Raw genomic sequence first — 26329 nt, forward strand, 5'->3', positions numbered from 1 at the left:
CCTCAACTCCCTTTGGTGGTACAGAAGTAAAGAGTTTGTTGTTCCTTCCCTCCTTTGCCCACCCACACAGGTGTGTCTCCCTGGCAACAGGTTTCTCAGTCTCTAATTTTCCTGCAGTCTATTTTGATCTGCAGTGAAATGCCAAGGAGATTAATTCTGTTTGGGAAAAGGGTGGGGGTGGCCATTTTCGAAAGGGAGAAATATGAAATAGCAAACCACCCACAGACAATAAACGTCATAAGTCTTGCTGTACATTCAGATCTCCACTATGGGGTCTAACTTGATACTGGGGAACTGACGGTTGGCTTCTACCGCTGGCAGACTATGCTAAATTCTTGCTGGGTTGATAACATTACTCTCAAATGCAGCCTTTTCCTAAGCAGCTTTTTTGTTGTGAAGTTTTTTCATATTCCAGTGAGACCAGCACTCAGTATTACAGCACTAGATGGAAGAATAGCTCAGGAGGGTGCCTAGCTGTGCAAGCAAGAACCGCCCTACTCAGAGAGCATTCTTTGACTTGAAAACTTTTTGATTGTCCTGCAGCATGTTCTGAGCACCTGTATTTACAGAATTAGCTGCACGGACACAGATTGCTGTAAGTTAAAAGCCAGTGCAATATAATGATTAAGACTCTGAGCTGTGAACAAAGTTATTGGTTCTAATCAGTGGTGGGATCCAGTAGGTTCGCACCACTTCGGCAGAACCGGTTGTTAAAATGGTGCTTGTAAACAATCAGTTGTTAAATTATGTGAATTCCCACCACTGGAACCAGTTGTTAAATTATTTGAATCCCACCACTGATTCTAATCACGTCTGAACCTTGACTCCATAGGATGGTCTTAGTAGAGCCACTCTTAGTAGAGCCACTCTTTCTAATAACTGAATAACTGAAAGGGCTCATGCTCCCCAGTTTCCAAGAGAGTCAGGAGAAGTCAGCACCCCCTGAATGGGATTCTGAGAAAGCCATCAGGACAGAGGTCCTCCTGGATCACTGTGATGTTGCAAGCTAGCGAAGAAGAAGAAGAGTTTGGATTTATGCTCCCCCCCCCTTTCTGAACCATAAGAAGTCTCAAAGCAGCTTACAAACTCCTTCCCTTTCTCCTCCCACAACAGACACCTTGTGAGGTAGGTGGGGCGGAGAGAGTTCTGAAACTACGGTGACTGATCCAAGGTCACCCAGCAGGAGTCATGTGTAGGAGTGGGGGAACAAATTCCGTTCACCAGATAAGAATCTGCTGCTCATGTGGGGGAGTGGGAATCAAGCCTGTTTCTCCAGATTACAGTCCATTGCTCTCAACCACTACACTATGCTGTCACTTCCCTTGCTCTTGCTGACCTTTCCCCAGTTTGGAAACCGTGGCAATTACCCCCTAGTTCCCAAGCACGCAGTGAGCTTGACCTGAAGCCCATACAGAAAGACAGATCCCTCATAATCCTACTCATGAGGGAAATTCCTGACAAGAATGGTCAGGATCAGTTCTGCTGATTCTGAGGAAGGATAGGTGATGCAGGACCAACTATAAAGCTCTTCAGTAGTTCCAAGGGACCTGAACTGGATGACCCAGGCCAGCTCAATCTTATCCAGAAGCGGGGCTACCAGGGGACGAGGGGTGCGCCATGCACTGGGCGCACAGTTTTGGGTCATGTGGGGGGCGCAAAATTCCCCCTACCCCTTCCCCAGGCTCCCCCACCCCCGCAGTGCCCCCCCTTTCCCACACTTACCTTAGTTCCTTTCCCTTTCCTAAAACTTTTTAAGGCTGAAAAAAAGGCCTGTTCACAGTACAGGCTAAAACAGCCTGAGGAACTACAGTTCCCAGGAGACCTTGGGATTCACAAGTATAGTTCCCATCAGGCCTTTTTAAGCCTGAACTGGTAAAATGATTTCTCACCACTGCCTAATTCCCCCGTATTTGTGGTTTGGGCATTGGGCTAGAGTAGATCTGTTTTCTTGTCTTAACAAAACATTGGCACTGTACTCCCAAACATGCCTCTAACTTCTGGGGCTCAACAAGATAACTACAGTACCATAACTGCGCAACATACAACATAACTCATGGCCATTCATTTTCTAAAGCATCAGATCTTTATTGTCAATAGGGATTATATAAGGAGAAGATAAGGAAACAAGTCCATGGAGTTTCACAATATATTACGTACCCATCTCTGTAGACTACGAAGAGATTTATTATGCAGTTGTAAGTTCATTACTCTGCCTACGTAGTGTGCTTAGCAGAGGGTGATGGATTCATGCAGAGACACTCTTTTATATTATTACTGTCTATTTGTTAAGCCCATAATAGTGGGCTAAGTGCTGCACAATGCTTTCAAATGGGGAGGTCCCTGCCAAAGTTTGGCTCACATTTCAAGCAAAGTAAAATACACAAAAGATTGAAAGGAAAGGGTGACTAAGGAGATGTAACCAATTCACAAGCTGTGCTTCACAAGACTATACTCCAAGTTCTGTAGCCAAACTACAGGAACTTATTCTATAGAATTAAATTAGAATAGAATCATAGAGTTAAAAGAGACCAGAAGAGCCATCAAGTCCAACCCCCTGCCATGCAGGAACACATGATCAGAGCACTCCTGACAGTTGGTCATCCAGCCTCTGTTGAAAAACTTCCAAAAAAGGAGGCTCCACCACACTCCAAGGCAGTGTATTCCGCTGCCAAACAGCCCTTACTGTCAGGAAGTTCTTCTAATGTCTTGGTGGAATCTCTTTTCCTGCACCTTGAATCCATAACTCCTTGTCCTAGTTTCTGGAGCAGGGATGGACATGCCTTCAAATATTTAAACATAGCTATCATGTCACCCCTAAACCTTCTCTTTGCCAAACTAAACATACCCAGCTCCCTAAATCTCTCCTCGTAGGGCATGGATTCCAGGCTTTTTACCATTTTGGTCACCCTCCTCTGGACCTGTTCCAGTTTGTCAACATCCTTCTTGAATTTCAGTGCCCAGAACTGGACAAAGTATTCCAGGTGAGGTCGGATCAATGCAGAATAGAGAAGTACTACTATTATTACTAATTCTTTTGCTCCAACCTGAATGGCTCAGGCTGGCGCAGTCTCATCAGATTTTGGAAGTTAGGTAGAGTTGATTCCTGTTAGCAAAGGCTGGGGGGGGGGGGCGGAATGGTGCCAGGGCAACACCTGCTTTGGCTGCCCCTCCCCCTGTGCCCCACTTACCTTAGCTGACGGGAGCCTTCCGTGGGCCGCCCCTTGAGCAGCTGAAGATCAGTGGGATGGGGCCGAGGGGAGGGGTGTGGGGGGCAATTCTCCGCCCCCACATGACCAGCTGGTGTGTGCCTGGGAACATGTGACACCACATGTCCCTGTGAGCCCTCTGCCTCTACCTGTTAGTATTTAGATGGGAGACAATCACCAAGGAAGTTCAGGGTTGCTATGCAGAGGCAGGCAATGGCAAACCATCTGCTGTTTTTCTCTTGCCTGTGGGTTGCCATATGTTAGCAGCAATTGGATGGCACTTTCACACTTAAGGTCTCAATGCATGCCCTATTGATGCAGCCAAAGCCCTGTTTGAGAACTACTATGCAACACCGGCCTCATTGAAATGGGCCTGGAACTGAGTGATATTTCTAAAATGACAAACATCTAAGTCAGGGATTCTCAGTGTGGTGTCCATAGGCACAAATCAATATTTTTCCTAATGTCATTTTGCTTTGTATTTATTTTTAATTCTTATTTATTTTATTTAGATTATTTATAGTACATCTTTTTCACTGAGATGCAATGTAAATGAATGTAATCAACAGAAATGACACATCTAATAAGCAATCTAATAGGACTAGGAATTGCAGAAACTTGATATTAAACATGAATTGTTCAACAATTCTTCAGTAATTCATCAGTAGAAAAACTGTATATTTTGGGGCCAGTCTATTGTAATATAGCCCTATTTATTTTTCAAAAAGGCTCTCCTGAACAATTCCATTTTACATACTTTGTGAAATGCCAAGAGTGTGGAAACCTTCCTGACCTCCTCAGGGAGGCCATTCCACAAGGTGGGGAGCATGACCACTATACTTCTGCAAAGCATCTTTTCCTCTGAGTGAGCAGCAAGTAAGCAGAACAAGCAGCAAGAGTAAGTCCTGGCTTTCCTCTATCACAGAGCACCAGGAGTTACTTCAGAAGAACCCAACAGGTTTTTACCTTTGTCTTGGCACAAAGTTCCCATTTAGAAGCAACTGCCTCTGTCATGACGTTAAAACTTGCAAATATTTTGTGATTGATTCCAGCCCCCATGGCAGTCATTTTGGATTGGTGCTCCCTTAGCCTTCTGAAAATTCCAAAAGTGCCCACAGATTCAGTGAGATTGGGTGGATCTAGGTGACTTGGAATGTGAACAAGTCGAGCAATATCTACTTGTTACCTAGGTGAACTTTTAATGTAAGAAGTGTTGACAGTTTGTAAACAGCACACGAACCAGAACAGTAATCTGCAGTCCAACAGAGGTTGAGTAGCTGTAGGGTTGCGTGTCCAAGGGATGCTAATGCATTAATTAGTTGCCCTCTTGTTCAATTAGGAGAGAGGGAAATCTCCCCAGAAGAGTCCAGGGGACAAGGGCTGTACCCTGTCTGGAAGAGAGAGGTCAGAATATATGCGGTGGAAGAAAGAGCGGGATCAGATTGACCTTGAGCGACTGGAACGTCACAAGAATTCAAGGGGAGAATGGCGGCGGGCTTGGGACATAGAAAAATCAGAGCGTCTGTAAGTCATCTCCAAGTTAGTACACCCTGAATGCTGAATCCTGCAAAAAGGTCAACAGTCGCAACAATGTTCTAGTGGGAGATAGATTGCTGATGAGAAGTAATATACCTACTTGCACTCTTGGGATTGCGCTTTATGTGACTTGTGAGCCTTAGAGAAGGAAGATAGTACATCATTGTCTCTGCATTTATAGAAACTCAAATTCAGTGACCCATAGGGGAACTATTACAATCCCACAATGTACACAACTGATAGGGGAAGCGGGCATCTCAAGATGTTCAGAAAAGACTCTCTTAAAAATGCAGACATGGTAGCCTGCTGCACTTGATAGGCCCACGTTTAAAGGAGGGAGAGCAGAAGTTGGTTTTGGAACACAGCTGCACTGAGGGAGGAAGAGTTCGCATGGCCACTTCCTTCATGTGATCACCTGTGTAGATGACTAGATGATTGTGTAGAAGGAGGAGGCGGGGCCAACGGATGCTCCCTCCCTGCGCATGTGCGTTGAGCTTACAGCTCACTTCATAGCTGGCCAAGCTCCAGTCTAGTTGATGTCCCTGTTCTATTAGTGAATGCTTGGCAGATGTTCCAAGTCATTCTAATGGGGTATGGATTATTCTGTATTACTCAGTTAGAAACACTCAGAGTAATGAGATAGCTTGCCTACATTCATAATAGTAGATTTGAAGCCATCCCATGAAAGTAGGTCCCAGGCTGGCTTTTTCACACAATACAAAATTAACTGATGAAATTCAAGCCTACAAAATGTGATGATAATCCCCTCTCTTATGGATTTTTAAATGGATTACATACAGTCAAGAAATTAGTAATAATAGCAAAGTGGAACTTTACTGTTCAGAGAAGAGAAGAAGAAGAAGAGTTTGGATTTATATCCCCCCTTTCTCTCCTGCAGGAGACTCAAAGGGGCTTACAATCTCCTTGCCCTTCCCCACCCCCCCACAACAAACACGCTGTGAGGTGGGTGGGGCTGAGAGAGCTCCGAGAAACTGTGACTAGCCCCAAGGTCACCCAGCTGGCGTGTGTGGGAGTGTACAGGCTAATCTGAATTCCCCAGATAAGCCTCCACAGCTCAGGTGGCAGAGCTGGGAATCAAACCCAGTTCCTCCAGATTAGATAAACAAGCTCTTAACCTCCTACGCCACAGAGGCAGTGCATGTGTGAGAGTCACATGCTGAGAACATGTGAAAAGGTAGGGCTGTTGTCTTTATACCCAGAAGAATATGGGTTTCCCTATGGGTTTCCTAGATGGGCTTCCTGATTGCTGCTATTGGAAGCAGAATTCTTGACCAGATAATCCCTTGGTATGTTTGATTCATGTCTAAATTATATAGCCATGTATAACACAGGTGGGCCCTGTTTTACTCTGGAAATGAGGTTTGCAGGGGAGATAAGATGACCTAAACCTTGCCCCTTCCACCACCTTACCTGTACATGCAGCATTTTCTTCTTGCAGCTCAGCTCACTTCCTGTATTGTAAATGCTACCATTATGCCTATTGGCCCATAGCTTGAAAGTAAACATGGACAGATTTTTTTTCAGTACATTTTTTCAATTGTTTCATACACGAAATGGTCTTTTTTCACTTGAAGGTTTGAAGATACTAAGGATGAGGAACTAGGTTTGGATTGCGTCCAAAGTAAGAAAGGTTAGTAAGGGCCTAATTAACCCTAAAAGCACTTTGGTCAGTTATGAAGAGTTGCAAAGCTTGCTGTGGTTCAGTCTGTCTGGATGCTGAAAATGTGGTTCTAGTTTTCGTGTGTGAAAAGTATTTTTCAAACCCCCATATGCTTCAAGATATGTGTGTGAGGGGAAATAAAGAGACAGTCATTTATCTTAAGAGAAGACAAATGTGGAAAGTCCAGAAGTGATTATTTCAGAAGTCATTTGGACTTATTTATTTGTTTGGAAAAGTTCTACGCCACTTTTTCCAGAGAACCTGCTGGAAACCCATTACTAAGGCCCCTTCTGCAAATGCAGAATAGTGTCCTTTCAGTTCACTTTCACAATTGTTTGCAAGTGGATTTTGCTATTCTGCACAGCTGCAAAGTGCTTTAAAAGTGGATTAAAGGTGCATTATTTTGCATGTGCAGAAGGGGCCAAAGTGATCTTAAAAAATGTTCAAAATCCAACCAGAACATAAAAACAGCTGATGGAGAACTGGGTGAGAGCTAGTGGATGTGACCTTGGCTGTGAAGTAGTCTCTTTTTGTAGTCTTCACTGCCATCTGGCTTATTCCACACGGGCCAATAAATACGGGTTAAGGACAAGAAAAAAACCGTTTTGGAGGAGAGAAACTTTGCATGAATCCCGCCCCTAAAGCGAGTCTGTTATTTCCCCCAAATCATTTTTTTTGAGAATCGCACTATTTGTGAGTCTTTTGCAAAATTCCAGGTTGCAGCCTCTTGTGAGTGAACGGCCGGGCAGGAGGCGCTTTATTCGGCTGCACTTTTAAAAAATTTTTTTTTCCTGGCTTCCATTTGCACCACGCAGGTGCAAATGGTTGTATCGTGGTATTGTAAGACATCAGCATGGCTGTGGGGGTTCATTTGTGCATGCCTGCATAGCTACGCATCTGTGGGAGGTAAATGAAAAAAACAGAAGAGCCTCCACTTGAAGGCGTGACAGCAACCTGCATTGTTTCCGTGGGCTCCAATCACTGCCTGCATGGATTCATGTGATTGCGAAAACGGGAAAGCGGGTTACTTTATCCCGACTGCAACCCACTGTACCTTTGTAGTCTGGAAAGGGCCGTAGGCTTTCATAAGCGTCCTATAAGATGTTCTTGGCCCTTTGTCATGAGTTCCCCACCAAACTCATTCTAGCCATCTCAGCTCCTGTTTTTTCCTCCTCAGCTGCAGGGTGCACCTGTTGGATATTTTAGTTAAAATAGTAGAGTTTGCCCAGTCATGGAAGCATGAAATTAAGTAAAAAAATCAGTCCTCCCAAGAAGTAAATTGCAAAAAGATAAAACATACATGTATTCAAGTAGATTCTATTCACATTCTTGTTGCAGTTGAAAGAAAGATAGAAATCTAAAGAATACATTTTCCTATAGACTACAATAATAGTGGCCAGCTATTCCGACATCATGTGAGTCCAAGTATGAAATATTTGCTTCTACAGGAAAGACTTGTAGAAGCGTCTGACTCCATGCAGGACCATGTGGAAAGTGAGACAAAGGACAATGGCTACTGAGAGAGGAGGGGTCAGAGGGTAGCTCCCAGGTACAGACAAAGAGAGTACCATCCCACCAAGAGATAGCACTTATACAGCCCCCCACCCCGCCCCATTTCCAGGCATATTGAGTCACTCTCACTCCAACAATGCCAAGACATTGAATTTGGACGGGAGCGGATAGGACATCAGGGTGTGATCTTGTCAATTACTTCAAAGAGCTGGCTATGCCAGTCCTCTATGAGCTCATAAAGGGAGTTTCTGGGAGGCCTTGGGTCCTGCAGAGCATTCTGGAAACCAATTGGATCCAAAAGTCTTTGCGGGTAAGCATCAATAAACTCACCACCTGAGCAAGTTGGATCTGGAAAGCATAAGCAGGCCTTCAGGGCAAGGTGATCTGACCATGGTACAGGAACTGTAGATACCGGACCCACATCCAACCCCATCCCAAAAATTAAATCCTGCTTGGTGTGTAGGTCCTGATACAAACTGGGAGAGTCCTTGGGTCACCATGGATGACACCAGGTCCAAGGCTTGCTTGGAGGTCACATCATCAACATAAGTGTTGAAGTTCCCCGAACTGAAGTTCCCCAAACTCCAAGACCCAGACCGATACAGCCTCCAGCAGCCTTGACAGGATATCTGTTTGTGCTTTACATGTCTAGTATACCAGCCAGATAGCCAAAATCTCTTTAGCATCCCATGCCAGACCCACACATTCACAACCTGGAATTTCTGGGGCAGGGAGTGCCTTGAATGAGGCAGCCTCCTGAATCAGCATTGCCACCTCCTCCCCGCCCTTGGGTGGTGGGGGGCAGCACTTTCAAGGCAGTGGTTCAAAATTAATGGTTCCTCATTCCTGCATTATGCTACCCTGGTTATGCTGAATATATGCATATCTACATGTTTTGTGTGTTCACTGGATGTTGCAGGTGTTCTGGGAGGATAAGGCAAACCCTTCTGGAGTCTTACCTGGACTCTTAGCACTGTATGTTTCTCTAGGGCAGGCCTCCAGAGAGTCTTACTCCTCTGTAACAAACAAGTGACCTTCAAGGCCAATAAGCTGGTCTCCTCTCTTGCTGAAACAATAAGATACATGGAGAGACATATATGTTTTCTGTGTTACGTGAGGATTGCAGTGAGACTAGAGTTGTTTGCACGGAGTCATCTGTGAGAAAGTTGAGAGGAGAGAATCCAGCAGGCATTGCGATTTGTCAAAGGATTTTGAGTACTTTTTTTTGGATTTCAGAGGAAATGTCCAGATGTGGCCATAAGCAGACACCCTTGGGATACAGTACAAAAACAAAAACTTTGTGGCTTGAAGACAAGTTTGTGGTTGCACACAATTCAAAGTCAGGAAATGCACCAGTCATGTCCTAATTATAGGGAGTTGCATAGCATTTTGAAAAGAGATGCTAGTGTGAAGCCTAAGAGGTTGGCATGCAGCACCTCCTTTGAAGAAGAGAAGCAACTTGTTCTGTGCCCTTGAGGAGTTGTCACAAGAACCCCTTTGCAGTGAGGAACCTACTACTGTTAACTTGGAGGACATCCACAGTTACAATTCTGGTAGAATTTACACTTAAGACCGGGGGTAGAGTGGTTTATTAAATCAAATATAAAAATAAATTTAAAAAATTAGTGGCTAATTCATGGGCTACATGGGCTACAAGACCTACATTAAGGTCAGAACATCTGCTACAAATACCTTTGGTTAGAAACCGTGTGACACCAGTCATTCTATGCAGTGAGCGCAATCAGTGAGCTATGAAGTGACATACCTCTGATGGCAGCCATAGATGTGGGCAAACGTTAGGAGTAAAAAACTACCAGACCATGGTCACACAGCATAGAAAACCCACAGTACCCAGGGGATTCCGGCTGTGAAAACCTTTAACAATGAGCTACCTTTCTTGTTTCTATATAGCCTGATAGCTGTAGGCATCTGAATCCTCCCATTATAGCACTGAATCACGAGCACCATAGCACAAACATTATAATTCAGCACTGAATCACTAGCACTATAGCACAAACATTATAATGTTAAAAGAGGATGAAAAAGAACACACTGGGAAAAAAGTGGGGAGTGGTGCTGTTTGAAATTTCCAAAGAGCTTCAGACACTGCTCATTAATGGATTTAAATATGCTGTATGAAACCTCTGTCCCAATTCCTCCTTAACTGAAAGCTGGCCAACACAGATAACAACCAGTTTAGAACAGCAGTGTGAAAGGGCTCATAATGTGGCCTCAGATATAAATCGGTGTGTTGAGTGACTTGGACCAGTAAAAAAAGGAGAATTAAAGCATAACTGTGTTAGTTAAGATCTCATCTAGATCCCTTCGGGGAATCCCCCAGAATTCCCCATGCAAACACAACCTGTCGGAAAGTCCCTCTAGTGGCACAGCTGCTGAGACATGTGCTTGAGTCACTTCACCTGTATTTTAGATTTTAAAAAAAAAACTCTTTTAGATTTTTATCCCGCCCTACCCAGGCCAAGTACTGCTCTGGGCAAGACTGATGCAGTCTGGAGGTGGAGAAGCTAATAATTATCCTGTTGTTAGGGATAAATCACTGTTTGCTCAGGCTGACTGTTTCAGTGCAATAGATTCGCAGAAATAAGTCTCATTGAGTTAAACGGATTTGTCCCCACTAAGTGTATTGAGGACTGCAGCCCTGGAGACTCCAGAACTTCTCCTGCTGCGGATAGGAGAGTAGCTATTAAAAAATCTGCTCTTGTAGAATGGTGAATGGAGTTGGTTTCTTGACAGGTGGTGGTGGGGGGCGGGGTGTTTTCCACTGCACATGACTGTCTAACCCCATGGTGGCGAACCTTTAGCACTCCAGATGTTATGGGCTACAATTCCCATCAGCCCCTGCCAGCATGGTCAATTGGCCATGCTTCCAGGGGCTGATGGGGATTGTAGTCCATAACATCTGGAGTGCCAAAGGTTCGCCACCACTGACCTAACCCATCAATTATAGCTGACCTCAATATGAGAAGAGGGTCTAAGCTGCAGGCATGTTTCTTCTCCCATCTGTGAGAGTCCATATTCATTCTGTGGTTAACTGAGGGCCACAAAGCAACAAAGGTGACAGCAAGAATGATGGTGAAAAAAAAAGAGTTGTCAAAGCTGGCAAGATGCCATTTTGGAGCCGACTTGCGGCCTGTGTATCAGGAGGCATCAACAATGGCCTTCCCTATTAGCAGCTCCTCTGGCTCAGTTGCAGTTGATACTTTTTAAAAAATCTACTGAGAACAATGTTCACACAATATCCATGAAATTTTCCACAACTACTACTGTGGACAATATTCAAACTTCGAGCCAAACAAAGGTAATGGGCATGTTTTATGAAAAGTTTAAGTTTTCTCCATGTGCACAGATACAAAACCATACTGTTCACTTTAACTGATCGCTACTTGGAAGCCTGTTACACAAGCAGCTTTCTCAGTGCACATAATTTAAATGTTTGTATTTTCAGCAATTAGATGTTGGAACCAAGTCTTGCATTTCCCAAGTTACAGCTTTTTTTGTGTTGTCAGATCAGTGTTATGCCTGTTGGGGAGCAGGGGATTTTACTAATACTAGTGTTTTTTACACTTTATATTTTCAAGGTGCAAGAAATATCAGGAAGTCCCAGTTCCGATCATTGCCATCTGAAGGAAAAAGTGAGTAGGACCCAGGAATAGTCTCTCAGCTGAATTTCACTTTATTGTAACATCTAACTTATTACACAGTGAACTATTAAGGAGATTTCTTCCATCTTGACTGTCTTTTGCACTGCAAGAAGAGCCGCTTAAGTTGAAGGAAGTGTTCAGAGTATGAAGGAAGAATTCAAACAGTGATATGTTCTCTGCTGTTCTTAGAGGAATAGAAAGATACATATTGGTATGGATCACAAAGTGGGTGTTTGCATCAGGATGGAGATGTTAAGACACCTGCTTGCTCTGGACTCCAACTTGGAAGCCTGCAAAGACAATGCTAAATCATGGTATGTGGGAGAGCAGGAAACTCTGAGAGACCCCTGCAGAGTGGATACCCCTGGTCCATCTGCTCCAGAACTAGCGCCCGAGGAGCCTGCATTTGGAGCTCCTCCACTGGAAATTCCCTCTTTGCCCCCAGGTCCTTGGTCAGTTAAGAGTCAGTCCAAGACCTGGGCCCTTTCTGCACAAGCCCCTGGAAACATTTTGCAAATGTTTTGCAAACATTTGCAAAACTCACCCCCTCAAAAGCACTTCCTGGCCGCCATTTTATGGTTGTTCCATTTTAAAAAACTTTTTCTTCGATCAGATGCTCTGAGGCTCCAAAGCCTTGGGCTGCAATTCTCTAGGGGTCATGTCTACATAGCTACGTAGGTCCCACAAAGTAAAAAAAACCCCTGACATTAATACAGAGCGAGGCTGCTGGTGCAAGCTCAGAAAATGGCACCAACGAGTGAGTCGGGGGACTGCAGAGTTGTGTGGGAAATGTTTTGAAGAGATCTGCACAGCAAGTGAAAATGCTTCCTCAAAAAAATAACTTCCAGACAGCCATTTCAAAAAAGAGAATTGCTTAGAAACAGCATGCAAATAAAACTTTTTCCGGCAAGAAATAAAACATTTTGGGCTAAAAACCATGTGTGGAACTCCATGGAGGAAACGTTTTATTTCCTGCCTCAAACTTTTTATTTGGTTTGTGTGAAAAGGGCCCTGGTCTACAAGCCTTCTTCTAGCAAAAGTGGTGGTCTGGCGGAAGCAGCAGAGACAGTGCCAGTCTTGCAGCCTGTGTTCCACCTCCTGGGCTAGATCATGGTGAATGTAATCCTTTTCAGGGTTCTGTCTCCTGTTAAGCCTGGACAAGATGAGTCCCAGGTGCTGCTTTCAGAGAAGTGGGGGCTGATGTCATCTCAGCCTATTTAAGCTCTGGGCTGGGAGGAGAAGCTTGCTGGATCAATTGTTCCACTAGGCACAAACCTGTGTTCTAGTTCCTGTTGACACCAAAGCCTTGCTATCCAGCCCTGGGAGCATTACTCCAGAGAAGACCTGATTGGGCTTGATTGCTGATGGCAGAACAGGAAGAAACATTTCCCTCCCTTCTTCTGAAACAGAAATGCTACTCAGTTGAAGGAACAGCTGTTGGTCTGACAGAATGCAAACTAATATGACTTTAAAAACTGACATTTTCATATTCTTCAGTGGAATTCCTTGGGTTGCACCCACACATGATTGGATGTTGTGCTATAGTGATAATTTACATCTGGACAGTTCTATCCCTGTAGGAAAATAATGTTGCAGATTATTGCTATTCCTCAACAATATCACGTGTTCTAAAGAATTATTGAGATTCCCAGTTCTAGAAATGAATAAGATTATCATCCTCTCAAATCATCCTAATCAAACACAGAACCCAAAACTCTAAGGTAGGCCTCGTGAAGCTGGACTGATGCTAGACTGACAGGACTCCAGTTCTGCTTCATGTGCCATGTTTTTCAGGTGGAGCACCACATAAAACGGGCACCAGTGAGTCTGTTTCCAGAACACTGCCAGTAATGAGCAGTAAAGCCAGAGGAAAGGACCGATTGACAGGTAGAGCCAGACGGTAAGGGGGCCGATATAAAAGGAGCATTACTGCATCTTGAGTATATTGTCTACCTATCTTTAAATAAAAAAATTGGTGTTCACTATAAAATGAAGTTTCATTATATGTTGCTTGTTTATATGACAACATATTAAATTATCACAATATTAAATATGGAATTGTTAGCAGAGAGAATACATGCATGTAAACCATGTAGTTTTTGTATTGTATTTAAGATTTGTGTACCATCAAGTGCCATCAAGGTTTTTGGGACCCCCCCCCCCCCCGCTCCTTCTCTTTTGGAACTGGGATGTTCAAGGTGGAAGTTAAAATCTGTATTCTTTCAATCTGTAAATGACTTTTAGGCTACTTTGATCCTCAAGGGCTATTCCCATTAACCCTTCAAGATAATTTTCAATAAAGCTGGCACAAAGCTATCCTATGGTCTCATTAAAAAATGGGGTCCTCCCCCCCACAGCCCTTTTAAACCTGGGCCTTGAACGGCAAGAGCTTTAGTCAAGCAGGGAGTGTTCTACAGGGGCGTACCTAGGCAAACTGGCACCCGGGGACAAAACCTGAGTTTGGCGGCCCCTTCCCACCCGGCGTATGGACGGCCACCCTCCCCCACCATGACCAAACAATTATTTTTTGTACCAGCTCACAAAACACCTCCCACTCCCAGCAAAACATACATGGCTCTCTCCCCACCAACTCTTTTCCTAATTTCCTAATCACAACAACCCTATGAGGTAGGTTGTTAGCCTGAGAAACAACTCCAAGCCAGTGCAAGTGGGTATTAAGCATGTAAATCTCTCACAAATCACCCCCAGCAAAACATGTACCAAATAAATGTCAGTATCATCTCTTACGAAACACCCCCAGTGGAATCCACCCCCAAACAGCATCATTTTCAATGGTGTTTAAACTAGGGAGCTCAGATTCTTCTTTTAAATCTACCTTAAAGGGAGAATCTGGGGTCCCCAGTTAAAACAAAATTGAAAGTGATGCTGTTTGGGGGTGGATTCTCCCCCACCCTGAAACAGCATCACTTTTGAGGGTTGGAGATTCAGATGAAACAAATACCATATTCAAGTTGGAATTCAAGGCAAATTTAAAGTACATTTGGACAAAAATTGTCCTGGATTATGTCCCGCTCCAAATATGAACAAATGCGAATGCAAGGCATTTGCCTTTGGGGGGGGTATTTTTATGTTTTTTCACTGCAGGGAGCACATTTTTAAAGCTAGCGACATCATGATTTCAGGGCATCATCCAGAGACTGCCCTGATGATACCACCTGAGTTTGGCGATGTTTGGTTCAGGGGCAGCAAAGTTATGGACGCCCAAATGGAATGCCCCCATCCCTGTTGTTTTCAATGGAAGCTAACCTTAGATAGGGGCTACCCATTTGAGGGACCATAACTTTGGTCCCCCTGAACATAACTTTACCAAACGTGGGTGGCATTATAAGAATAGTTAACAGATGATACCCTGAATTTTTGGTATTACTAGCTTTAAAAATACATCCCTTCTGGGCACCTCAAGAAATTTGCCCAAGATTCTTTGTTTTGCAGTGACTTTGCTCCATTGTAGCTAATGAGGAATTTCTGAGACAGGCTGCACATTTTTGAAGATAGAGGTGCCAGACTTTCAAGGTGGCTCCAAGAGGCCTTGAGTAATAGCATCCAAGCTTGGTGAGCTTTGCTACTGGAGGGGGGGGGGGTTGAGAGAGTTCTGAGAGAACTCAGCCCACAGGCTTTCATATGCAGGAGCGGGGAAACAAAAATAGGGGTGCTTCCTTTGGGGGGGGCCCATAAAATCGAACCCCCAGAAGCAAAGGTCTCCAAACCTGGATGCTGTTACCAGGAGGCCCTCCTGGAGCCACCCTGAAAGTCTGGCGCCTCTATCTTCAAAAATGTGCAGCCTGCCTACACAGGCTAGATGTTAAGGCTAGATGTTTCTAGCCTTAAAAATACGCCCCCTGCAGGCCGAAACGTGAAAAAACACTTAAAACATTTAAAAACACACAAATGACCCTGAAATGTTGGCGCCCCCCCACGTGACCAAATGGGGGGCGCCCGGGGACATAGGGTACCCCCTGTCCCTAGGCAGGAATGCCACTGGTGTTCTACATACACAGGCAATCAGACCTAATGGTCTCTCTGGGCTATCTCAGGAAAATACAAAATATATGGTTGCTCCAGCGGCCTATTTATATTTCGTGGATGCCAGTAATGTAAAAAAAGTGTTTATGCTAGCCAGAAGCAATACCTTGCCTTTCATTGTTCTGGAGGGGAGATTTAAGAAAAATCCTGCTTGTACAGAGGCTATGTGCCTGCCCGCTAAACAAAATTGATTCAACTGAGCATATGTTTTTTAATTGTCCTTTTTATAATAAGATCCTCAAAGAAACCATAGACCCTTTGTGGCTGAAATGCCTGGAGGAGATAATAATTTTAAACTTGAAGTCCTTTTATTGGACAGGAACCACCAAATAACATGTGCAGTTGCTCAGTTCTGTACACTTTTATGTAAATATAGGAAAAGTGGGGAGGCCACAGAACTGTAGGGTATGAAGATTTTAACCAATGCCCTTTGCCAATTTACATAGCATGTTTTAAATAAATATTTGATAAACTTAAATTGATGGGACTCAAGCTACTTTTTAAAGATTTTAGTGTCACACTTTTTAGCTATGTCTGTGTTTTTATGGCTGATTTGTTTTAATATTTTGTCTTAGTATTTATATTTTGGCAAGGTTTTTAGGCATAGCTTTGATCTATGTATAATTCTAGTTTCTCTGACATGGCAATTTTATTTTAAAAAATTAAAAAGTGCCATTGAGTCTGTTCTGACTCAACTGCCATCAAGTCTCTTCTGACTTAAGGCAACCCTATGAATCCATAATCTCCAAAACATCCGGTCATTAACAGATTTAGACTGGTGATATTGACTGATTCAGTTGCCTGTGAAAACATCTGGTTCTGCTTCTTGGAGGCAGAATAGATTTTTGTAACCCTCTGTGGCATTCTCTTGTGATAGAGCCCCAGAGAGAGCTAAATCAGACACCGTGCAGAGAAATAAGCCAAGAAAAGGGGCAGGATTCCATATGTCTCTTTTGTTCTGATTTCCACCCTATCCCCACCTCTTGCTTTTTGTCAGATCTGAGCAGATGTGTACTTAAAGAGATGGGCCAGCTCTTTAATGTTAATTTAATGTTTAATTTGACCCTAAGAACCAATAACAAGATCACATTTTTATTTGTTTAAATAGTTTCTTCAGTTCTGAAGGGAATACTGTGCTTGAGCAGCTGTATTTATACATCTATTGATCATTAATCATAGGGCAAAGTCGCTATATGATGACATTTCTTATAAATACATTTCTTTCAATTTATTGTTTTTTTTACAAAAACTTTTTATGTCTAAGTACTTGCAGCTGTATTTCTCTGTTACAACATAATCCTGTGAGACCTTAGAAACTAATTGTTTTGGTGTACTACAGTCTATATCATAGCATGCATGAAGTATTAACGACTGTTGGCACATATATATGCACATAGATATACAGAGAGAAAAATGTAAACAAGGACCACAAGGCATAATTCTTCCATTTTATGGTCTTTGGGTTGCTCTGTTTACATTTTTTTCTTCTAGTCCTGTATATATGCAAATTTCTGCTATTCAGCTGATGAAGTAGGCTGTAATCCATATGTCATAATAAGCAACAGTTAATTGAGTGATATGTGACACTCTGCCTACCAATGCCCGAAGATACATCATAAGCACACTTTCAGTTGCTTTATGACTTGAGCAGCTCAGCTGTGTGTATGCTTAGCAACGTTATTTCATTTCCTTGGTATATTTACTGAAAATAACCCTATGATTGAACTCAGTAGCTGCTAGAAAAAGAGGGGTTGGTTTTAAATAGGAAAAAAAAGACTGGGAAGTAATTAGAAGTTTATCTTATAATCTGTGTGACTTTTCGTTCTTTTATTTGTGCTACTTGAACAACATGAAATTTTAAGGTAGTAAGGTTCTGTAATAGCCTTTACAGTGCCTCCAAAATTTAGTCAGAAGGACAGTTGAGTTCAAATCAGTCTCTTCCCAGTCTGATCAGTTCATTGCTTCTATATAAGGCTGTGAAGGAGCAGACTTGCAAGTCGTTCTTTGTTCCTTCTGGTGAGCCCCAGGTAAGTCAGAAAACCACCACAGCTGTGACAAGTCTGTGCTGGTGCCTCTGCCCCTTCCCTTGCTACCTGGAGGTGCCACAAACAAACCAGAGACTCTGAGAGCTTAACTAAATGATGGAGAAGTTGTGACTACTGTTAGCTTGATATCACCATTTTAAAAGTGATTTTAAAATGCTGCCAGGGCCCAATCTTGATTAGGCTAATGGTGCAGAGCTTCCTCCCACATTTTCAAGTGGCAAAACAGCCAACATAATCAAATGTTTGAATAAGGCTGAAAACAATCTCAGTTGGAACTACAATAAAATTAGCAATAGAATACTACAATAAATTAGCTTTTGTTTATAAACTGCATAATGGCCCTCATTTGACAAATTCCAAAACCAAATGTTTCCGATAGTTAGTCTTCCTGCCTCTGTCTGCCTGCCTCTGTCTGCCTGCCTCTCTCTGTCTCTCTCTTTAATTGGAAATGTTTATAATAGACTTTTAAAGCTATTATTTGATGGAACAATCAGAAATTTTATCCATCCATTCCACTCTGCTCTGCTCTGCTCTGCTCACAAGCCAAGCTGAAGCATTTGAACATACTAGGAAGGTTTTTTTTTTCCAGAAGGTCAAAAATTCAACATTCTTCTCCAAAATATAAAAGACAGGCAGTCCAATCCAGGGAGAGGGCTGAAGAGTATCCTGGAAGTGACACAGACCCACACTGACGTGTTTGCTCACCTGGCCAGTGTAAGTGGCACCTGTGCTTGTGGCAAACAGGATGATGGGCAGGTGCACACAGTTCCGTGGTGCCCAACCCAAAATAGGCTGCCTCCCCCAAAGTTGCATAATTGAGGACTCTGGCATGACTGGGGGTGGCGTAGGGACATTCATGGGGGGGAGGAGAGTCAACTTTAATTGGCTTCCACTGGGCTTTTGGCCTGGGGATGCCCCCATTCATGGCCACAGACTTACGCCACAGGAAATTGTGTTGTGAGCCTATTTGGCCTGTGGGCCTATTAGAGCGGCAGGAGGGTTTTTGGATGTTTCTCCTTTCTGCACCACTTGAAATCCTTTTGGAGGCAGCACTGCATTGCCTTTGGCACGCTTTCCCCAGTCACTGCAGATCTTCCCCCCAGTGTGGATCAAGATGTAATTCCCCACATTTTCTTTGTTTGTTCATTTAAAACATTTATATGCTACCCTTCAGTCCAAGTAGAGCTCCACGGCAGTGAACACCAAGGCAATTAAACATTTATAATATATATTATTATATTAAAACTGCAGTAAAAATGTATAGGAATGTAAGATATTTAACACAGTAAAAACATACAGGTGTACAACCACAACACAACCAGGGAGGAGGGCCAATAAGTGTTTATTTGGGGGTGGGGGTGGTGCCAGAATGAAGAAGATGGGTGGATCTACCTGGGGAAGAAGTTTCCAAGTTTTGGCATCATGACTGAAAAGGTGCTTTCTTGGGTTGCCCCCAAGGACCATCTAGTTTCAGATGGTGGAGCATTTGAAGTAAGGTCTCCAAATAGGACCAGAGTGGGCAGGTAGCTTCATAGGAGATCAGGCAATCCTGATGTTATGCTGCTTCCAAGCATTAAAGGTCAATACCAGCACCTTGCATTGAGCATAGAAGCAAATTGGGAGTCAGTGAAGACAGAATAAAACAACCCACTCCAGTCAACATTCTGGCTGCAGCATTCGGTACCTTTCCTTTCATCTGATTAAAGCTCTTTTGATCAAATATATTGAGCAACCATAAATGTTCTTCTGAGAAATATAATCTTTGAGATTTGATGCCCAAACAATAATCAACTTTAGCAACAGTGAGAGTAATTTCCTTTTTACCCTACTATAAGATAACCTCACTCCTTTTATCTGATAGATCTTCAATGAGTAAGATTATCTTAAAGTGGGGTAAAAAGGAGACATTGTCCAAATAGTACACTAAAAACCAATTCCTAAGAGTTGCATACAAGGCCAACATTCCAATAAAATATGTCCCAAGGTACCATTCTTCACTAAAGAACAATCACACACACTCTGAAAAAGGGTCTACCATCCATAATAGGGTGGGCTGTTCATGCAACTGAGTCAATAATTTGGGACAGAATAATAATAATTTGGGACAAATGAGAGGTATAAAAAGCCAGTGATCTAAGTGGGGAAATTCCAAGCAAACCCTGCAGGCACGAAAACATGCACACAGTTCTCCAGGACATGTTTCCTAATAAAGTAATTTAGAACTGATGGACCAAGTCCCTGAGTAACGTCTGCACTTAAACCAAGGAGAGGAGATTTTGAGTCAAAATTTTTAAACCAGGAGGCTAAATATCCAGGATAACTATTTTAAAAATAAAAATAAACTTTAAAATAGAAACAAAAAGCCAATTGCCAAGCTCTAGCCTCCAAGGATTTGTAACCCAATTTGGCATATAATGGCACTCCAGCTACACTTTTAGGAACATTAGTCAATTTTTGAAGAAAATGAATTAAAGAAAGATCAAAAGATTCATTTACCAGTTGAATACAAATGGCCACCTCCAAAAGTAAAATAGAAATAATGTTCATATTAAAAACATGAATCACCGCAAGAATTTAATACCTCGTGACCTGAAAAAATTAATGTTCCTTTGATTTAAGATTTAGTCTTCTTCAACATAGCCTTTTGCTGAAATTACCAATTCAAACCATGAGGAAAAAGTATCCCAAAGTACATAAACTCTTCCACGTTGAATCTGAATACTGTCAATCGATCACCAGTATACAGGAGGGTTCCTTTTCTTATACAATTGTAATACTTTGCTTTTAATATACCGTAGTTAATTTCTAAACCTTCAGAGTAACAGTAGCTAGCAAACTTGTTTTATAACCTTCTGGGAGCAAGAGAACAAAACCATGTTGATCTACATATAATAAGAGTAGGATCTCTTGATTAGTTAAACAAGGAGGATGACAGTTTTTATCAAGGGAAGCAGACAAATCATTTAAATAAAAATGAAATAAAAAGGGGGCTGATAAACATTCTTAGCAAACTCCCTTTTCAGTTGGAAAGTTTTTAGACAAGGTGTCCTTCATACTTCAGCAGACTTGTGTGCTCTGGCCAGCATGGATATTTTCAGTCTGCCACAATAACCTCCTGTCCATAGTAAATTGCCTTAATTTACTCCAGAATCTGCTTCTGGGGGGTAATTGTCTATTAGATAGGAAAGAATCAAACAGAAGTTCATGGGGCAATATCCTCTTCTAAAAAAGATTTGCTTCCATCCTAAAATTTTGCCAACAAAACATTTGACAAATATCATTTTCCTTAACAAGAAAACAGACTAATCAGATGATATTATGCCAGATCAGAATTATTCCCTTTATTAAATATAGGAACTATAATAGTCTGCTTCCAAGAATAAGGGCCAGAGGAGTTATAGTGAAAACTGGAGTTAAAATTTCAGCCCACTCACCAGAGTTAACTTTAAATAAGTCATTTGGAATTAAATCTACACCTGGAGCTTTTCCAGAACACAAATGAGAAATGAGCTACACCACAAGTTTGGGTCTCACTGGACACCAGACAAGGAGATGCTCAGGTTCAATAGTTAACACTGAATTTGGCTCTGTGCAGAAAAGAGAACTAAAATACTTTACCAACTCCACTGGTGCAATGCAATAAGGAATGTTATAATTAACTCTCATTCCAGAAGTAACAATTGACCAAAAGGCAGATGAATTGTTATTGTTAACCACCATAATCAGCTGTTTCTAGCCTTCAAAAATGAATCAATATTTGCAATGTTTTAATAAATATTTATAATATTTTTTAAAAAGAAGTGTATACCTTGGGCTACTAGTCACAGTTCTTCAGAACTCTCAGCTCCACAAGGTGTCTGTTCTGGGGAGAGGATGGGAAGGAGTTTGTAAGCCACTTTGAGACTTCTTACAGGAGAGAAAAACGGGGTATAAATCCAAACTCCTCTTCTTCTCTTCTTCTTGATCACCCCTGAGCAACTCTTTCCTTCTGAGTAATCTTTTCCTCCTGAAACCACGGCAGATTTGTGACTACTACAAATGTAGATGAGGTCATAGTCTCTGTAGGGTAAAATGGATAACTAACTGCTTCAAGAATAGACTATATCACTCAGGCAAATAGCCTTAAATCCCCTAGGGCTGTGGTGGCGAACCTTTGGCACTCCAGACGTTATGGACTACAATTCCTATCAGCCCCTGCCAGCATGGCCAATTGTAGGGGCTGATGGGAATTGTAGTCCATAACATCTGGAGTGCCAAAGGTTCGCCACCACTGCCCTAGGGCCATGTGTGACAAGCCTCTTTTTTTCCCTAATTAGGAGACATACCCATCTCCCAAGATTTTTGAGATCTAGGCTCATATTGAACTGTAAACCTTCCCCTCAGTTTCCAGGTGTGTTGCAGGTAGTGAGTGTGAGGTACATTTTGTGGTGCACGAGGAGATTATTGAGATCACCGAGGCTCATCTGAGTGGCTGATTTTCTTTTCAGGGCCTCCTATCCATCATACCACGAATGTAAGAAGCTGAATGAAACAAACAAATTATATTTGCTCTGGCTTAATTGCACTGAGAATTTGAGTTCAGCTGTAATCCTGAACGTCTATTTGCATTTCTCAGAGTTGTTGAGCGGCAATTCTGATCAGGAGGTTGGGAGACAGGGGTTCCTTTTTCTATTTCCTGTAACCCAACTCACAATTAATGTGAATTATATATTTAATTTAATGATAGTTCAGTACATTATTAGCAGTTAATTCTGTGAAAGAGATTAAAGCAGCAGTTTACCACACTCTGAATTTAGCTAGCTTGCTCATTGGATAAAGAACTAGCAGAATGAATGCAACTAGCAGAATGAATGCAACATTGGATAAAGAACTAGCAGAATGAAAGCAACTGATCGTCCTTTGCTCAGGGTTGAAAACACAAATTCCCCTTGAAGTCCCGCTTGAACAATGAAAATTTAAGTCCTTCTTGTACACTGCTAGTGAGTATACCAAGAGAAGAGAGAAGGTCTTGACTGCTCTTTTTGGTGTTTTCTAACAACTATATCACCAAGATTTAGTTTTGGGGTTTGTTTGTTTTTGCCTTTTTTTTCTTGCAAAATTCCACTGTCTGGTCTAAGCAGTATAAAATTATAACAGATATGATTTCTTTACTTCCCCCTTCCCTGTGTAGCAAGTCTAACGAATCAATTGAAGTAATTGGGCTCAGAAGGGTATAGCTCTATTCAGATTGTGCTGTAAAACACTAGATTAGTTTTTGACACATTGCCATCCTTCTGCTATGATTTTGAATTTCAGAATTTTTCACACATGGACAAAATCATGCAATTTATACAGTTTCATTATAGCCACAGTGGAAACATTTCACCAATAAGATGGCTAGCATTTGTTTCAATTCCAGATGAGAGTCATTGCTGGATCCATATGACTGGTTAAATGTGATCTGATCATACACTTACAGGCATATGCCTATGTGATTTCTTTTTTTGTGTTGGAGTTAATTCTTTTAAAATCAGCAATACATTAATATTTTTGTATTCTTTTCAGTAAATATGCTTGTCTAATCCTTAGAAAATGATTATATTATAATGTAAACTGATTTTAAATCTATTTCACTTAATCTGTCTTCCCCCCCACACACACAATTAAGCTATATTGTACTAAATGTGTAGCATAAATGACTTTAGAGAGCAGGAGTTGCTATATTTGTACTTTAAGGCTCCATTGGAGCTCTAAAAAAGATTATTTCTGTACTCCTCTCTATTACTTTGTATGAGGCAACAAGAGTTCTGCTGCAAAACACATGAAGCTGCTGGGTACTGAATTAGACCAGTGACCTATCAAGGTCAGTATTGCCTACTCTGATTGGCAAAGGCTCTCCAGGGTATCAGAAAGAGGACTTTGCCAACTACCTGGTCCCTTTTAACTGGAGATGCCAGAGATTGAAGTGATGCTAGTGATGCCACTGAAATTGTGTGCTTCCCATTGTTTCAGAAGAAGTGGCAAGGGGTGAAGCAGCATGGGGTAAAGCAAGGGGGGCAGATGGGAGAGCAGCTGCAAGCAGCTGTGGGCATGGGTGAACAGGAGATCAGCTGCAGGCGGGTGGGAGAGCTGCAGCGAGCAAGAAAGCAGTGCCTGCCTGCACACACTCTCACTCACTGGCATCTGTCCTGCTTCATCTTCCTAGCCTGTGGGAGGGAGGTGCCTGTGTGGACTGCCTTCTTTTTTGCTGGATTGCCGTCAGCTTGCCCTTCGGGGATGAGGCGGCCTATAAATTTAATAAATAAAATAAATACTCTTAGACTCTCTTAGAGGCCTCTCGCACTGTAGGATTTGACCTTAGTTTGACGTAGGTTTGACCCGGGTACTCTGCACAGCCGTAGAGTTCGACTCGTGTCTGCCTCTGCTCCCCCCCCCCCCGTCAAATTTTCAAGCTCGACTGGGAGGTACAACTTTTTGCCGAACCCGGGTTGCACTCAAGCCAAAGCCGGAACAGTGCGGAATCTCCCTCGCCTCAACTCTCCCGGCCAGCCAATCACAGTGCACTATTTTGGCCACGTGCAGAATGGGAGACTCACGGCAGCGAAAAGCGCGCCTTCAAAAAAAACCCCTTCTTGTGCATGAAGCAATGGCTCAGCTCTGCTCGTTCTATTCCGACAGAGAAGGCTTGCGAAAATGCAGATTCCTGCCAGTTTGTGACAGGCGGGAAATCGGTGCTTTGTGACGTTGTCAATGTAGCTCTTACGTGGCAAAACGAAAAAAAAGGGACGCACACACACATGGCAGCCAATCGGGAATGAGGAGCGAAAGACGCGTGGAGGTAACCCCGCCCTCTGAACTCGAGTCCGGAGGGATGACCTGGCTGCTGTGCGGAGTAACAGAAGAGTCGAGCTCAGGTAACGATTTCCGCAGACACGAGTAGAACCTAGGTCGCCTCTGCTGTGCAGAAAGCCCTTTAGTGACCTGCCAGCAGCCCCCACCCTGCTTCTCTTCCTGACCTTGCGGGGGGGGGAGTGAAACGGAAGCGGGGCAGGGAGAGGGCTGCTGACCAGTGACTGAAAGAGTCTGAGAGTGTGCAGGCAGGCCGACAGTGATCCAGCAAGAAAGGCAGGTGGGCCAAATGTGGGGAAAGGGAGGGGAAGGGGTAGCCAAATGCTCCCCTCAAGTGACCTAGAATAACGGCGCCTGGGCCATGAGACACCCCTCCCTAAGATATGCTTCTGACCGGGACCTTATATTGGCAATGAATATATGTACAGCTTAACTAACAGTGCAGTCTTAAACAGAGGGCTTAAAAAGGTGCAACTCTGTTTAGGATTGCCCTATATATGTTTAGCAAATCACTCATTCTAACTTGAAAGAGAAAAACCCCTCTCAGATGCTAAGCAGGGAAATTTATGAGAGTGTGGGATTTTTAATGTAGAGATAAAGAGAGGAACTGGCTTCCAGAGATATACCGGGAATTCCTGCTCTTTGAAGCAACATATGGGCTAGACAGATCAAGTGGAGAGGATTGTCTAGAAGTCAGTGTTTTAAGGAACTGTTTTGAAAGACTTACCTGAAGGTAAAAGGAAAATCTTTCAAACAAAAATAGAAAGACAAACTGAATGATGCGTCACCTACACTGGTGTGTTTATATAGGTCCGTGGTGGTGAACCTATGGCACTCCAGATGTTCATGAACTACTATACAGGACAGGACACTTTTCTGCAGGACACTGGTGACCCTGTAATGGCTACTCAAAATATGGGACAGGAATAAATACCTGCCAAGAGAGGCTTTAACTCCTCCCTTGCTATTTTTGCCGTTTTTTCTTGAACTAACCAAAAGGGGGAAGTCCTCAACTGAAAGCCTCTTCTCCCATGTCACAATCAACAAAATGGTGGCAGTCGTGTCCCTCCTTGACTTATTAATTGTTGCTGGTAGGACAGTGAAGCATCTTCTATTGCAAGCCTTATTTTTTTACTGGGACCTTCCCTTCAGAACATTATTTATTTATATTTTAGATTTCTAGGCCGCCTCTTCCCCGGAGGGCTCGAGGCGGCTCACAACATGGCTGTTGTCAACAGCAACTCAAACAACATAACTTAGACATATTAAAACTCCAGCAGCAGTTACATACAATTTAAAACAATTCAAACAGTTTAAAACATGAAATCTTACTTCAGATAGCCTACTCTTTTGTTTCAGTCTTTAATAAACATGAGCACTGTTTGTTAAATTTCCTTTGTTTTGTTACTGTTACACGTAAGGGGGCACATTCTTGGCTCACAGTGGTGGAACTGGTCATCATTCCATAATAAGCTGCCTTGGTAAGGTCTAATTCATGCTAACAGCAAGTGAAATGGTAAAACTGTTCCTGGACTGTAGGCTGTAGTAAAAATAAAGGTAATCCCCTGTGCAAGCACAAGGTCATTAATGACCCATGAAGTGATGTCACATCACAATGTTTAATAGGCAGACTTTGTTTATGAGGTGGTTTGATATTGCCTTCCCCAGTAAACTACACTTTACCCCCAGCAAGCTGGGTACACATTTTACCAACCTCAAAAAGATGGAAGGCTGAGTCAACCTTGAGTTGGTTACCTAAAAGCAGAGGTGGGATCCAACCAGTTCTCACCACTTCTCTAGAAGTGGTTACTAATT

The 26329-nt window shown here is 42.7% G+C and overlaps 1 protein-coding gene across 2 annotated transcripts in view; it reads left to right on the forward strand.

Annotated features, from left to right (window-relative positions):
* CCDC9B (coiled-coil domain containing 9B) overlaps nucleotides 1–26329 on the forward strand; it is a 90799-nt gene that overhangs the window by 42597 nt on the left and 21873 nt on the right. For both annotated transcript variants that reach the window (XM_048484266.1, XM_048484267.1), the window contains 4 exons: nucleotides 4546–4730; nucleotides 6338–6393; nucleotides 11535–11588; nucleotides 13392–13497. In XM_048484266.1, the coding sequence (XP_048340223.1) occupies nucleotides 4546–4730; nucleotides 6338–6393; nucleotides 11535–11588; nucleotides 13392–13497 (401 nt within the window). The remainder of the gene's footprint in view (nucleotides 1–4545; nucleotides 4731–6337; nucleotides 6394–11534; nucleotides 11589–13391; nucleotides 13498–26329) is intronic.

This window comes from Sphaerodactylus townsendi, linkage group LG02 (assembly GCF_021028975.2).
Source record: "Sphaerodactylus townsendi isolate TG3544 linkage group LG02, MPM_Stown_v2.3, whole genome shotgun sequence".
Classification (NCBI taxonomy): domain Eukaryota; kingdom Metazoa; phylum Chordata; class Lepidosauria; order Squamata; family Sphaerodactylidae; genus Sphaerodactylus; species Sphaerodactylus townsendi.